Consider the following 14,676-nt stretch of genomic DNA (forward strand, 5'->3'; position numbering starts at 1 on the left):
CACGAGCCGCGTGGGGCCCAGGAGGCCCTAGGAATGGTGTCATATCATAGCCACCCACAGCAATCCTTGCTCCTGTGGCCATTTCCACACTACGGCCTTTCCATAGTTCCTTTGACATAGCTATGGCATCGTTTGCACAAAAAGTGCCGCCATGCCGCGACCGCATGCCACACGCACCAATTAGGGTTTCGACATGCCAAACCCTAATTTAGGCAAAGTTGCTAGACCAACCAAGCCAAGTGACGTTTCACAGAGCATTGGGATTAATGTGGCAACATGGACAATGTTGCCACGCCACATTTGGGTCTAACACCGATGTGCCAAAGTCTAGTTCGTTCCACTGGCATGTGCTAATTATGCCAGCCACGCCACCATGCCACAGTCATGCTGCACGTGCTAAATAGAGTTGCGATACGCCAAACCCTAATTTAGCTAAAAGTTGCCATGCCAACTGGGTCCAGTGACTCTCCTGAGATCTCAAGATTAACTTAACAACATGGCCAATGTTGCCGGAGCCATATTTGGGTCTAACACCAATATGCCAAAACAGCTGCCACAGCTACGCCACTGGCATATGTCGCCATGCCATGGCTACGCCAGACGTCACTATGATAATAGCGTCACTTTGCTATATAACAAGATGTGGCCATGATCAACAGCCATTCTTCCTCATGAGATGCAATCTCAGCCATCCAAGTTCGCCACTGAACTGACAGACTTGTGGCAAGCTTCAGGCGACCAAACTGCCTACATCTAGTGGCCATGGCTACGTCAGGCGCCACTTACACCACCGTGCCACCGGCATGCACGAGCCACGCCAACCATGTCACATTACCACTGGCGTACACCAAATCACCACTGCGCCATTATCAGGCGCCAATGCAAGGTAGCCATAATCAACGACCACCCTTCCTCATGAGATGCGATCTCAACCATCGAAGTTCGCCACCGAACTAACAGACTCGTGGCAAGTTTTAGGTGACCGGCCAAGACGAGCTTAATAGCATCGCATGTTATTATCCTACGACAAACCTCTTAATTTTAACTTGCCACACATAGCAAAATGCTACATGTTTTACACAAAAACACTCGAGATGTCAAATATGTCACAAATTGGGGGATACTCATCAGGGTATTGGTCTGGCGGTTTACAGCGTGCGGCATGCAATGCGCCTGTTACAAGAAAGTGTCATGAAGCAAGACAATTAGTGGTGGTAAAAAGTAACGGTGTAAACGAATTCACTTCCTTCATCATGGAAGCATAATGACTGACGGTTACACGTTACTCTATCCTTCCACCACTCAATCGTTTCCACTTCCTACGAGACCAGTCTACGTTTCAATATGACTTGTATAAATAGGCTTTACCTATTTTCACCAAACAACAAGTTTTGGTCGGCAACAACATAGTATCCAGAAATCACCAAGAACTGATAGTTTTTCACTCTGCAAGCCAGTTCCACTTTCTGATACAAGTCATAAAACAAGCCACATCTTTAGAATTAACCATTCTGATCTCAACACTCTCTTCGCTTCCCTCCCTAAGACCAACCCTTCTCCTTCACTTTGTGACCGAAGCAAGCCTCAAACAGCCATTTCTTGGTTTAGGCCAGGATTGTACAGATTGATCTCTCGAATCAAAAAGTATTCACGTGCAGTGCATTGTTTAGGGTTTAGATTCGTTTCTCATCCACACACCTAAAATTACCAAAACCAGCAGAAACAGTTTTCACCCACAAACAATTGGTGACCACAGTGGGAGATTAATCTCTCGGTTACAATATCAATTTTCAATTTCATTTTTTCAATCCCAATTTAAAGATGGTAGAACTCAGGTCCGGTTCAACAACAAACCCTGATGCCACCAGCGCTGAGAACATCCTTGGTATCAACGTTCCTTCCAGTGACATCAATGTACCACCTGTCAGTATGATCAACACCAGCGATGCAGGAAACGTTCCCTCAGGCGTTACACCTCCGATCACCAGAGCCAGAGCCGCTGCCGCCACCCCTAATATTTCTTCAAGCGTGACACCCACAGTTGTCACCAAAGCCGCCACCACTCCACCGCCGGGATGAGAGACTGGAGGATCCAGAGGAAGCCAACCTCCTCTTACCACTGTTGATTTGATGGAAAGACAAAAGGTTCTTGTAAGGCTCAGACAGACATGGCTACAACTCAGAAAGACATGCCTATTTTCCTCAAGACACTGACAGAGCAGCTACCACAAGAGTCACGTCAACCCTAGATGGAGCTGACAAGGAATACTCTTAACATCCGGAGCAAGCATTTCAGCAGGACTCGCCTTTATATATGAAGAGGCTCGCGTTGCTCATGAACGCCCAGTAGAAAGGAATCAGCAATCCAATTTCATCACACGTGAAGATCAGGAACGACTTCTCCAAAATCGAGGCAAAGAAAAATCAGCAGCACTCTTTAGTTCACAGAGACCCTCTTCCCATCATGAGCCGCATGATTTCTGGGGACTCCGTACACAAAATCGTGCAGTCTATGATGAAACATTTATGTGAGATTCTGCATTTCTCCAAGGCGCAGCGTCAAGACATATTTGCAACCCTCAACCGCACTGTATCAGGAAAGAAGTTGTTTCCAGCCAGGGAACGCGCTCCCAAACCCCAACATCTCTTGGAAAGCACGATTGATAGATGGAACTGGGGACTTCTAACCACCGTTCACTTGAAGGATGTCGAGCTTGACAGCACGCTGATTGACGCAACCTCCGACTTCAACATTGTAACCATCAAGACTCTGGGAGTTGCAAGGGAAAATCAAACAGAAGAAGCGTATTCTTTCCCATGAGGAAAACATGACTTGCCGACCAGCACTATTTGTGTGTCGTCTTCCTATACGTCATATCGTATCAACTCGTTTTTCGAAGTCAAAGGTTAATGGCGCCCTTACTGGAGTTCTCTCCAGAAGCCGCTTCGACGTTTCTCCCCATGAGCCGCTTCAACATTCTCTCCAGATGTCGCTTTACTTCAACGATCTCTCCAGAAGTGGCTCCACTTCAACGTTCACTCCAGCAGCCGCTCCGTTTCAGCGTTCTCTCCATAAGCTGCTCCAGGATTCGAAACCGAATCTCTTCTCCCAGATCTGAAGCCGAAGCTTCAGCGTTCTGCTCCATAAGCTTCAAAGTCCTCTCCAGGAGACGAAGCCACTTCTACACTCCTTCTTTCCAAGGTTCGTGCCCGTAGCCACCACACTCCTCCATGTCAAGGATCGTGATCGCATCCAACCAAGGTTCATAGTTGTGGCCACCTTTTCTTTCATCCCATCAAATACATGGGGACTTTTGTTCGTCTATCAACCCGTCATCATCTTGATGTCATCACTAACGCCTGATGATGCTCACTCATGGTGGAGCCTAAAATACCCAAAGCCCAATCATACGTGAAGGACATGCCTAGCAGAGACAGACCTAAGTAACTATCCTTAAACTAAATGTTGTATATCTATTAGGCATATTCAATAAATTTTAAATATCCTAGTGTTGAGACGTGCAAATTCCTCAACACCACTGTTGTGTTACCAGGCATACTGCCTCAACACGTCATCCTTTCTATTAGTGTTGAGACGTGCAAATTCCTCAACACTCACCGCTGTGTTGCCAGGCATGCTGCCTCAACACATCCTTCCTCTTAGTGTTGAGACGTGCAAATTCCTCAACACTCACCACTGTGTTGCCAGGCATGCTGCCTCAACACATCCTTCCCCTTAGTGTTGAGACGTGCAAATTCCTCAACACTCACCTCTGTGTTGCCAGGCATGCTGCCTCAACACATCCTTTATCTTAGTGTTGAGACGTGCAAATTCCTCAACACTCGCCACTGTGTTGCCAGGCATGCAGCCTCAACATATCCTTTCTCTTAGTGTTGAGACGTGCAAATTCCTCAACACTCACCATTGTGTTTCCAGGCAAACTGCCTCAACACATTTTCCTCTTGGTGTTGAGAAGTTCAAACTTCTCAACACTCACCACTGTGTTGCCAGGCAAACTGCCTCAACACATTTTTCCTTTTGATGTTGAGACGTTCAAACTCCTCAATACTCATCACTGCGTTGCCAGGCAAACTGCCTCAACACATTTTTCTTCTTGGTGTTGAGACGTCAAATTCCTCAACACTCACCATTGTGTCGCCAGGAAAACTGCCTCAACACATTTTTTTCTTTTGGTGTTGAGACGTTCAAATTCCTCAACACCCACCTCTGTGTTGCAAGGCATACTGCCTTAACACATCCTTCCTCCTAGTGTTGAGACATGCAAATTCCTCAACACTCACTACTCTGTTGTCAGGCATACTGCCTCAACACATCCTCATTTTAGTGTTGAGACGTACAAATTCCTCAACACTCACTATTGTGTTGTCATGCATATTGCCTCAATACATTATAGTACTGACGGCTCCACCACCTCAACACTCGTCTTTGTATTCAAGGCTCGTTGCACCAACACTACATGGCACTAGTACTTTGTGGCCAAGACAGAAGCGCGCCAGCCTAAAGATTGCAGACTGCTCATGCCTCTTGCCAAAGGTCAATCGAATTTTCCTGGTAATATTCTCATGTCTTGCCCTTTCGATTTTGTATCCTTGTCTGTCACCATCTCATGCTTACCACGCAACAATGCCACTGTTACGTGCTAAGCAGGGGACTTAATGTTGATGGTGGTTTTTAGTTCAGGGTTAAACTTGTAAATTTCCCGCATTTAATGTGTCGTCACTCTGCAAAGAAACGGAGTCATATGAAAGTGATGAGTGTCCAACCTCTTCACGGGCACATTTATTGAGCAACTCAATATATATGAAATTTGTCCAGAATGGTGCATGTAGAAACAATCCCAGATATTCTGTAAATTTCGACACCCTGCCTATATTATTCAATTAATATAAGTTTCTTTGAATGCTTTATGTGATATGTTCCCCGGCTGAACCCTTAATATTGATATGGCATGACAATTTATGTTCACTCGCAGCAGAGTAACACGAATTTCCAAGTATCGAGGTTAAGGTCCTTGCATAAAATTATTCAATCTGAAAGCATACTACTCTCTGGTAATAAACTTAAAGAACTCTGTGTCAACACACAGAATCCAATCAATTTTGTGATAATTCATAAGATTCAAATATTAACCTGATTTGCAAAAATTAGGGTTTCGCGCCCTGCGCAGTATATTAGACCCCGTTGGTTGAAACTATGCTTAGCCAAACTAGGCAATTAAATCCGCCACGGCGCACTGGAAGTGTGGCCACGTCCTTGCTTGTCGGCCCCCTTTTCATCGACCAATCAGGTCGCTTTAAATGCGTCATACGCATTTAGAAAGAGGCCGGCCCCATGTTGCTTGCCGACCCCCCTTTCCATCAACCAATCAGGTCGCTTTAAATCCGCCACAGCGCACTGGAAGTGTGTCCACACCTTGCTTGCCGGCCCTATTCCCCATCGACCAATCAGGTCGCCTTAAACTCGCCACACGCACATAAGTTGTGGTTGGGCCCATACTTGCCGGCCCCATTTCCCATTGACCAATCAGGTCGCTCCAAAGCCGCTACACTCACACTAGAAGTGTAGCGACGCCCATACTTGTCCGGCCCTCTCTTTTCGACCAATCAGGTCGTTCCAAACCTGCAACACTCACATCAGAAGTGTGGTCACTCGTGTCTGTCCGGCCCTCTCTTGTTTGACCAATTAGGTTGCTCTAAACCTGCCACAGTATTAAAAATAGAAGCAAAGTCGCGCCAATACCAAATTGGCATGCAAAACGTGCATACCGAACGTGCCGACGTGCTACTTTATCACAAAAACATGTCGAACGTGGCAACTTAAAATAGTGCACGAACATGCCAACCCACCTTCTGTTCGTGGCCAACGCCATAACAGACTTCAATATGGTTAACCTAACCAGAAACATGACCTTACATGGTCAAAACCCTAATTTCCAGTCGTGGTGCAAACCATGCCACTTCGGGCCCCACAACATGCCACGAACCGTACAGGACCCAGGAAACCCTAGTAATGGCGCCATGACATGGCCACCCGTGGGAATCTTGCTCATGTGGTCATTTCCACATGATGGTCTGGCTATGGTTCCTTTGGCGTGGCTATGACACCATTTGCACAAAACATCGATGTGCAATGGCCACATGCCACATGGCGCACGCGCGTTTGCGCTAATTATGGTTTTGGCACACCAAACCATAATTTAAGCAAAGTTGTTACGCAAACCAAGCCAAGTAATGTTTCCCAGAGCATTGGGATTGATGTGGCAACAGGGCCAATGTTGCCACGCCAATGTGCCAAAGACTAGCGGCCATGTCTACGCCAGACGCTACTTCGTGCCACTGGCATGTTCTTACTATGCCATCCACGCCACCAATCATGCCATACGTGCTAAATAGGATTGTGATACGCCAAACCCTAATTTAGCCAAAAGTTGCCATGCCAACTGAGTTCAGTAACTCTCCTAAGTCCTTAAGATTAACTTAGTAACATGACCAATGTTACCGAAGTCATATTTGGGTCTAACACCAATATGCCACAACAGTTGTCACTGTTATGCCACTGGCATGCCGCCACGCCACGGCTACGCCAGGGGACACTATGCCATTGGCGCCACTATACAACAAGATATGGCCATAATCAATGGCCATCCTTTCTCATGAGATGCAATCTCATCCATCCAAGTTCGCCACCGAACTGACGGACTTGTGGCAAGTTTTAGGCGATCAGCCAAGACGTGCCTAATAACATCACGTGTTATTTGTTGATGGTGGTTTTTAGCTTAGGGTTAAATTGTAAAACCTTGCATCTGATGTGACGTCACTCTGCAAGGAAACAGAGCCATGAGTGTTAACCTCTCCACTGGCATATTTATTGAGCCATTCAATATATTTACACAAAATTTATCCAGACTGGCGCATGTAGCAACCATCCCAAATGTTCTGTAAATTTCGGCGCCTTGCCTATATTCACTTAATATAAGTTTCTTTGAATGCTTTCTACGCTATGTTCCTCGGCTGAACCCTTAATGTTGGTATGGCATGACAATTTGTGTTCACTCGCAGCAAAGTAGCACGAATTTCCAAATATCAAGGGTAAGGTCTTTGCATAAGGTATTCAATCAGAAAGCATGCTTCTCTCTGGCAATGAACTTAAAAGAACTCTGTGTCAACACATAGAATTCAATCGATTACCCTGACTAATTTGCAAAATTTAGGATTTTGCGCCTTGCGAAGTATATCAGACCTTCCTTTACGAAATTTAAGCTTAGGAAAACTAGGTAATTAATCCGCCATGGATTAGAAGGTGCAAAATCTTGCCCAGCTTCAGGAAACAGGGAGCCGCAGCATCAAAGGGAGGTGTGGCCACGCCTTAGGCCAGCTGGCGCCACTCGCCATAGGCCACACCCCTTCCTAAACCGCCCTTATTCCCCTTGACCAATCAGGTCACTCTAAAACCGCCATGCTCACACCAGTTGTGGCTGGGCCCATACCTGCCAGCCCCAGTTTCCATCGACCAATCAGGTCGCTCTAAATCCCCACGCTCACGCGGGAAGTGTGGCCACCATGTTTGGCCGACTTTCCCTTTTTCGACCAATCAGGTTGCTCTAAACGTGCCACATCTCTAAAAGAGGTGTCAAGATGTCGCCATACCATGTTGGCTTCCCAAAAACGCGCCAACATGCTAACGGCATGCCAAATATACCAATCGCACACGCCAAACAGGCATGCCAAGTGCACGTGCCAAACATGCCACTTACCGAGTCAACGTGCTAACGGCATGCCAAACCTGCCAAAACACGCCAAACGCGCCAACGCGCCATAAATAGCGCCCTACGTGATAATCTACCTCCTGTTCGGGGCCAACGCCATGATAAGCTCAAATTAGGGTTTTCTAGTCAGAAGCACGACCCTTCATTAACCAAAACCCTAATTTTCGCAACACAAATTATGTCACTTAGGACCCACAACATGCCACGAGCCGTGTGGGCCCAAGAAGCCTTAGGAATGGTGTCATATCATAGCCACCCACAACAATCCTTACTCCTGTGGCCTTTTCCACACTACGGCCTTGCCATAGTTCCTTTGGCATATCTATGGCACCGTTTGCACAAAAAGTGTCGCCATGCCGCGGTCGCATGCCACACACACTAATTAGGGTTTCGACATGCCAAACCCTAATTTAGGAAAAGTTGTTACACCAACCAAGCCAAGTGACGTTTCCCAGAGCGTTGGGATTAATGTGGCAACAGGGCCAATGTTGCCACGCCATATTTGGGTCTAACACCGATGTGCCAAATTCTAGCGGCCATGGATACGTCAGGCGCTACTTCGTGCCACTGGCATGTGATAATTATGCCAGCCACGTCATTATGCCACAGTCATGCCGTACGTGCTAAATAGAGTTGCGATACGCCAAACCCTAATTTAGCTAAAAGATGTCATGCCAACTGGGTCTAGTGACTCTCCCGAGACCTCAAGATTAACTTAGCAACATGGTCAATGTTGCCAGAGCCATATTTGGGTCTAACACCAATATTCCAAAACAGCTGCCACAGCTACGCCACTGGCATACCGCCATGCTATGGCTATGCCAGACGTCACTATGCTAATAGCGCCACTTTGCTATATAACAAGATGCGGCCATGATCAATGGCCATCCTTCCTCATGAGATGCAATCTCAGCCATCCAAGTTCGCCACTGAACTGACAGACTTGTGGCAAGCTTCAGGCGACCAAACTGCCTACATATAGTGGCCATGGCTACGTCAGGCGCCACTTACACCACCGTGCCACCGGCATGCACGAGCCACGCCAACCATGTCACATTACCACTGGCGTACACCAAATCACCACTGCGCCATTATCAGGCGCCAATGCAAGGTAGCCATAATCAACGACCACCCTTCCTCATGAGATGCGATCTCAACCATCGAAGTTCGCCACCGAACTAACAGACTCGTGGCAAGTTTTAGGTGACCGGCCAAGACGAGCTTAATAGCATCGCATGTTATTATCCTACGACAAACCTCTTGATTTGAACTTGCCACAAATAGAAAAATGCTACATGTTTTCCACAAAAACACTCGAGACGTCAAATATGTCACAAACTGGGGGATACTCATCAGGGTATTGGTCTGGAGGTTTACAGCGTGCGGCGTGCAATGTGCATGTTACAAGAAAGTGTCATGAAGCAGGACAATTAGTGGTGGTAAAAAGTAACGGTGTAAACGAATTCACTTCCTTCATCATGGAAGCATAATGACTGACGGTTACACGTTACTCTATCCTTCCACCACTCAATCGTTTCCACTTCCTACGAGACCAGGGTACATTTCAATATGACTTGTATAAATAGGCTTCACCTATTTTCACCAAACAACAAGTTTTGGTCGGCAACAACATAGTGTCCAGAAATCACCAAGAACTGGTAGTTTTTCACTCTGCAAGCCAGTTCCACTTTCTGATACAAGTCATAAAACAATCCACATCTTTAGAATTAACCATTCTGGTCTCGACACTCTCTTCGCTTCCCTCCCTAAGACCAACCCTTCTCCTTCACTTTGTGACCGAAGCAAGCCTGGAACGACCATTTCTTGGTTTAGGCCAGGATTGTACAAATTGATCTCTCGAATCAAAAAGTACTCTCGTGCAGTGCATTGTTTAGGGTTTAGATTCGTTTCTCATCCACACACCCAAAATTACCAAAACCAGCAGAAACAGTTTTCACCAACAAACAACAGTGTCATAGTATTATCACACAGCATCAAAGTTCAATTGTATCACAACTTCGACAACAATACTATGGTGATATGTATCACTCCTCCTTAGTCAATACTTTCATCTCAACATGAAAACCAAAAGAAAGAGACAAGAACGGGATCCTAATGAAATTTCCGAAAGAGACATTTCTTGACCAAAAGAAAGCAAAGATATCAACTTGTTCTTTAGATGCAATCATGAATCCGAAGCTAAATGCATTCATCAAGGAGTTTATAAAGATACAAGATAACCCCTATAATATTCCAAAGTCGCACTCCCCACAAAGATATGGAAATTAAGTGCAAGTTCAAAAAGAACTCTCCCCCATAAAATGTCATTCCCGAAATAACAACAAGAGCGATCTTACTTTTTACGAGAAAAGAAGGATTTCTTTGGACACCAAAAATCACAAAGGAAATGATTTTGTATACAAAAATCTCAACTAAACTAACCACAAGAAAACCCATGATTAATTTAATCGGAATACTCAACCAAATTAACCACAAAATAATTCATGATTAATCTAGTTGGAGATGCTCACATAAAGAACTTACGGAGCCACACAATATTTACATAAAATATGGATCAGGTAAGATTAATATTGCGGAATAGACAAAGATTCATTCTATTTTTATCACTATTTGCATAACAACATATAGTTGGGCCGACTGACCGACGAGCCCGTAGGGAGGAAGTCCCTTTTGGCCACTTTTTTGTCAAATGAAACCTAAAAAAAAGGTTAAATTTCATAAAAAAGATTGGATTTTCTCCCGTCCTAAAATTTTCTCCCATTTCCGGTTAAATGACTAAGTAACCCCTCCGTCCTTTTTTTTCTCCTGCACATTTTTCCGTTGATCATTCGTTCTTCTTCTTCTTTCTTCTTCGTCCCCAAATCACACAGAAACTCCAACCACTTTTTCCTTCGTCCCCAAATCAAACCTCAGAGAAAACTTGACTCCATAATCAAATCAGTTCTTCAAGATTTTCAACAAAATCATTAAACCTAAATTATTTCAATTTAGAAGGGTACCAATTAAAGTTGTTATGTACCAGCGCTTAATTGGGGGTCCTGGAAAATAATTGGGGGCCTCACCAAATTTATACCCACACCAGAAGAGTTAGGGGGCTTCCAAAATGATGGTGAAAATACCATTTTACCCTTCTCTAAAAACTAACCCTAAAATCATATTAACACTTAAGATAGGCCCCCAATTTTCATTCCAACCCAAAACTCTTCTTCTTCTCCTCCCTCCCTCTCCCTATCGTCCCCATTTTATCCATTAACGACTGTGGAGAAAATTTTTATTGCATCCGATTTATAATTGCAGTTTCAAAAAAAAGGTCGTTCACATCGAAGTTTTGTTGCTTAACGATTTTTGATTTGCATGTGGAATTTATGAAAAATCATTAACCATTAGGGTGGAAGTGAAAACGATCCTACCAATAATTTTGCCCTAGTTTTGAGTCGTTGGTTACGAAGTTTTTTTTCTTAACGATTCTTGAACTGCATGTTTCATTCATGATATGTCGTTAACCATTAGGCGTAGGTGAAAACAATTCTTTCAACAACCCTTTTTAACCATCAACGACTCTGTGTTTATGTTAAACCACCTCTCTGTTTGAAAAAATGAAAGGGTCGTCAATTAATTAATAATGTGTTAACGATCCTATGTTGACAACCAATTTACGAAATTAACGACTCAATAGCCTTCATATACAACTCCTCTGACAACAAAAATGTAAGGGTCGTCAATAGAAAGCAATTGAATTGTCAATTTTACTTTGAGAATCGTCAATGAATAATCAGAGTCGCCAATTATTTCTAAGGGTTGTTTTAGTTTGTTTTTTTTTCCAACGAACCTTGAACTTTTTTTTTAGAGTCGTCGGGTTCTAAACATATTAAGTTAACGACTCTAGATGACCTAACTAGCTGGAGTCGTCAATGCTATCACACTTGGTTGACGATTTTTCATAACTTGTAAAAGTTGCAGGTTGGAGTCGTCAACTGTTGTGACAAATCATTGACGACCCATCAGGATCGTTGGTTTATTACCCTCTCGACCTAACGACCCTCACTCTGAGTAGTTGCATGGTGTCCATGAATCGACCACTTGGAGCACCATTCATGCAATTTGAAGAGTATAGGAAATTTACCTGATTGTTTTGAACTTCGGGTTCTTCATATGGAGGATTGGTTCCTTCATTTTGAGCAATAGGATCTTCATTTGCATCATTTATCAAAGCTTCCTCTATTAACATCTCTTCATCAAACATCCAATCCATAGGATTAGTTGAGACAATCTCACCATCAACACAATCATGTATGTTGTTTAAACCTTCACCAACATCACTTCCTCCACTAGAATCACTCATTTCAAATAATCCTAAATTTTCCCCCAAAAACTCACCTCATTCTTCTCCATAACACAAAAACACGATTTTTCTTTTATCAAATTTTTATCCCTAAATCTGATTTTAATCTAACTAAACTAATTAACAACTAATCAACTCAATTACCACTAATGATTTGGAGTAGTTTAGCCATTTAAAAAAATGGGATAAGAAATAACCCTCAATTACTATTTCTGACATTTTTCTCATGTAGCTAGGGGCCCCAATTATTTCCAGCCCCCCAATTATTTTCCACCCCCCCCCCCCCACCCCCCACAATCAAACGGTGTTATGTACGAGTCTGTTGATTCTTCAAGAATAAAATGAATTAAAAAAAAAAAAAAAAAAAAAAAGTTTCAGTTTCAATTTTTTCGTTCTTAATCTCTTCCGATTCTCGATTCAACAAACCACCAAATCTCTTCTTTATTCATCTTCATCTTCATGGCAGATTAAGATTATTCCTTCTCTACATTTCGAATTTGGATTTCATAGTTTTGGGTTGATCTCATCATCATCTAAACTGTAAATTTGAAAATTGGGTGGAATGAATTGCTTACTTTCCAGATTGGTTCAATTGTGATAGACTTGTTCCATTGATTCAGCATCATCAATACAACACCACCACTCTCTCTGTCATTCCTTCACCGGCAAAATCATTTATTCTCTCACCACCAACCATCGCCACCACCACTGTAAACATAAACATAAAAAGCAGAAACAAAGACACAAAATGTAAATTCTTAGATGTGATACTTACTAAACTACGAACTCCATATAATTAAATTGACCCATTCGAAAAACTCATTACAATCACCAGCTAAATTATCAAAAATCAAAACCTGCACTAAACTATAAACAAACTATTTTTTAACAAAATGAAACATCAGCCATATATGTTGTTTTTAGTTGTGATGCATGTGAATTGTGAAGTTCTTAGTAGAAAATAGAAAAATAGATAAAGACAATCAGTTGTTGTTGCTAGAGCAATGGTGAAGGAAGAAGAGGGGAGGAGGCGGCGAGAGGCGGAGACCTAGAGAATGAGAATCGATTTGTTGCGTTTGTGAATGTTTGGTAGTTGAAAACAAAATTACCACCACTACCTTTGGCTTTGACACGCGTTAATTGAAGGTGTGTGTTTTGTGTCAAATATCTAGGTGTGCGGTGGTGGTATCACTAGTATATAACGTGAATTAAACCCAGGTCCAGCACAGTTGTGTTCTTTTTTTTCTTTTTTCTTTTTTTTCTCTTTTACTTGCTCGACTATTTTTTCCCCCAAAAATTCTATCTGAGATGATTTTACATCACCGATGCAGGCACATTCATAATTTTACTACTTCGAATTTAATTAGTATGACATGCTTCAAAAAAATAAATTAGTATGAAATAATATTCCATTACGGTGCAAGTTGTCTACTATGCCACCACTAGCACCACCAACACCAAAAGATTCGTGCCAATTCATTAGTACGAGATATCCGGAAATCAAATGACACTTTCTTAACAGTTCCAATGCAGCGGTGTTCCGTTTTTCTTCGGTCGGCCCTCCCCACCGTGGAAACGGTGTTCTAGTGACATAATCTTTGTAAACAAAAATTCATCATATCTTCCATCAATTATTTGCATAATGGCATAATAGGTTCAATTTTTTTTGTCAAAAGTTCATCGATCTTTTATCAATACATGCATATCGACATACGAAAAAGATAATTTTTGACAATGTATAGGACAATCATAGTTCACAGACACAAACATACATATCCCATAACAAATTGCAATATATAAAACCATAAAGATTAATACTGCAAAAAAAAAAAACATCTTCCAAACAAACTTTAGAATTTAAACAAATAAATCTAAAAACATTGAAGATGAAAAACGTTGGACATAGCTATGTGTAATCACAATAATGGCGTGTAATCACAATAATGGCTATTCCAAACTCTAATTATTCTTCCTAAAAACACAAGAATAAAATTCGCATAAGAAGATTTCCGAGGCACAATGAAAAGAACTATTAGCCAAGACGTGCGATTAGAGATCGAACACAGACAAGTTCCTCATTTGCTTCCTTCAGTTTGATCTTCAGAAACTCAAGATTCTTTACAACAATTGCAAATTGATCACGCATAATCCTAAAATCTTGAAGGAGATTTCCAACCAGCTGTTGTGACATCTGAATTGGTTGATTGTCTTCATGATCAATTGCATGATAGCAATTTATGAGAACAAGGTTCTCATAAAACTCAACAATGTTGATTTCTTCATTATTGACTTCCTCTTTGCATCCATCCATAGTATGCACCATTATCTCTCAGAGACTATTGACGTTACCGAACGAGTATATATCAACGAAGAACTTCATGATATATATATTTATATGTATGAGATACACATAAGGAAACCCTAGGGTTACTCATTTACGATTGGTCATGGGCCAGGAGTACAAACGCTCAGGGTTATGAACCAAGTTCAAAAAAAACAACAAAGCAATGGAGTCTTAAAAATAAG

The 14,676-nt window shown here is 42.6% G+C and overlaps 1 protein-coding gene across 1 annotated transcript in view; it reads right to left on the reverse strand.

The window, feature by feature from the left end:
* Positions 1-14,473, reverse strand: part of LOC113294833 — a 35,005-nt gene extending 20,532 nt beyond the window's left edge. The window contains exon 1 of the mRNA XM_026543208.1: positions 14,219-14,473. Coding sequence (XP_026398993.1) covers positions 14,219-14,473 — 255 coding nt within the window. The remainder of the gene's footprint in view (positions 1-14,218) is intronic.
* Positions 14,474-14,676: the final 203 nt, after the last annotated feature.

This window comes from Papaver somniferum, chromosome 7 (genome assembly GCF_003573695.1).
Source record: "Papaver somniferum cultivar HN1 chromosome 7, ASM357369v1, whole genome shotgun sequence".
NCBI lineage: Eukaryota > Viridiplantae > Streptophyta > Magnoliopsida > Ranunculales > Papaveraceae > Papaver > Papaver somniferum.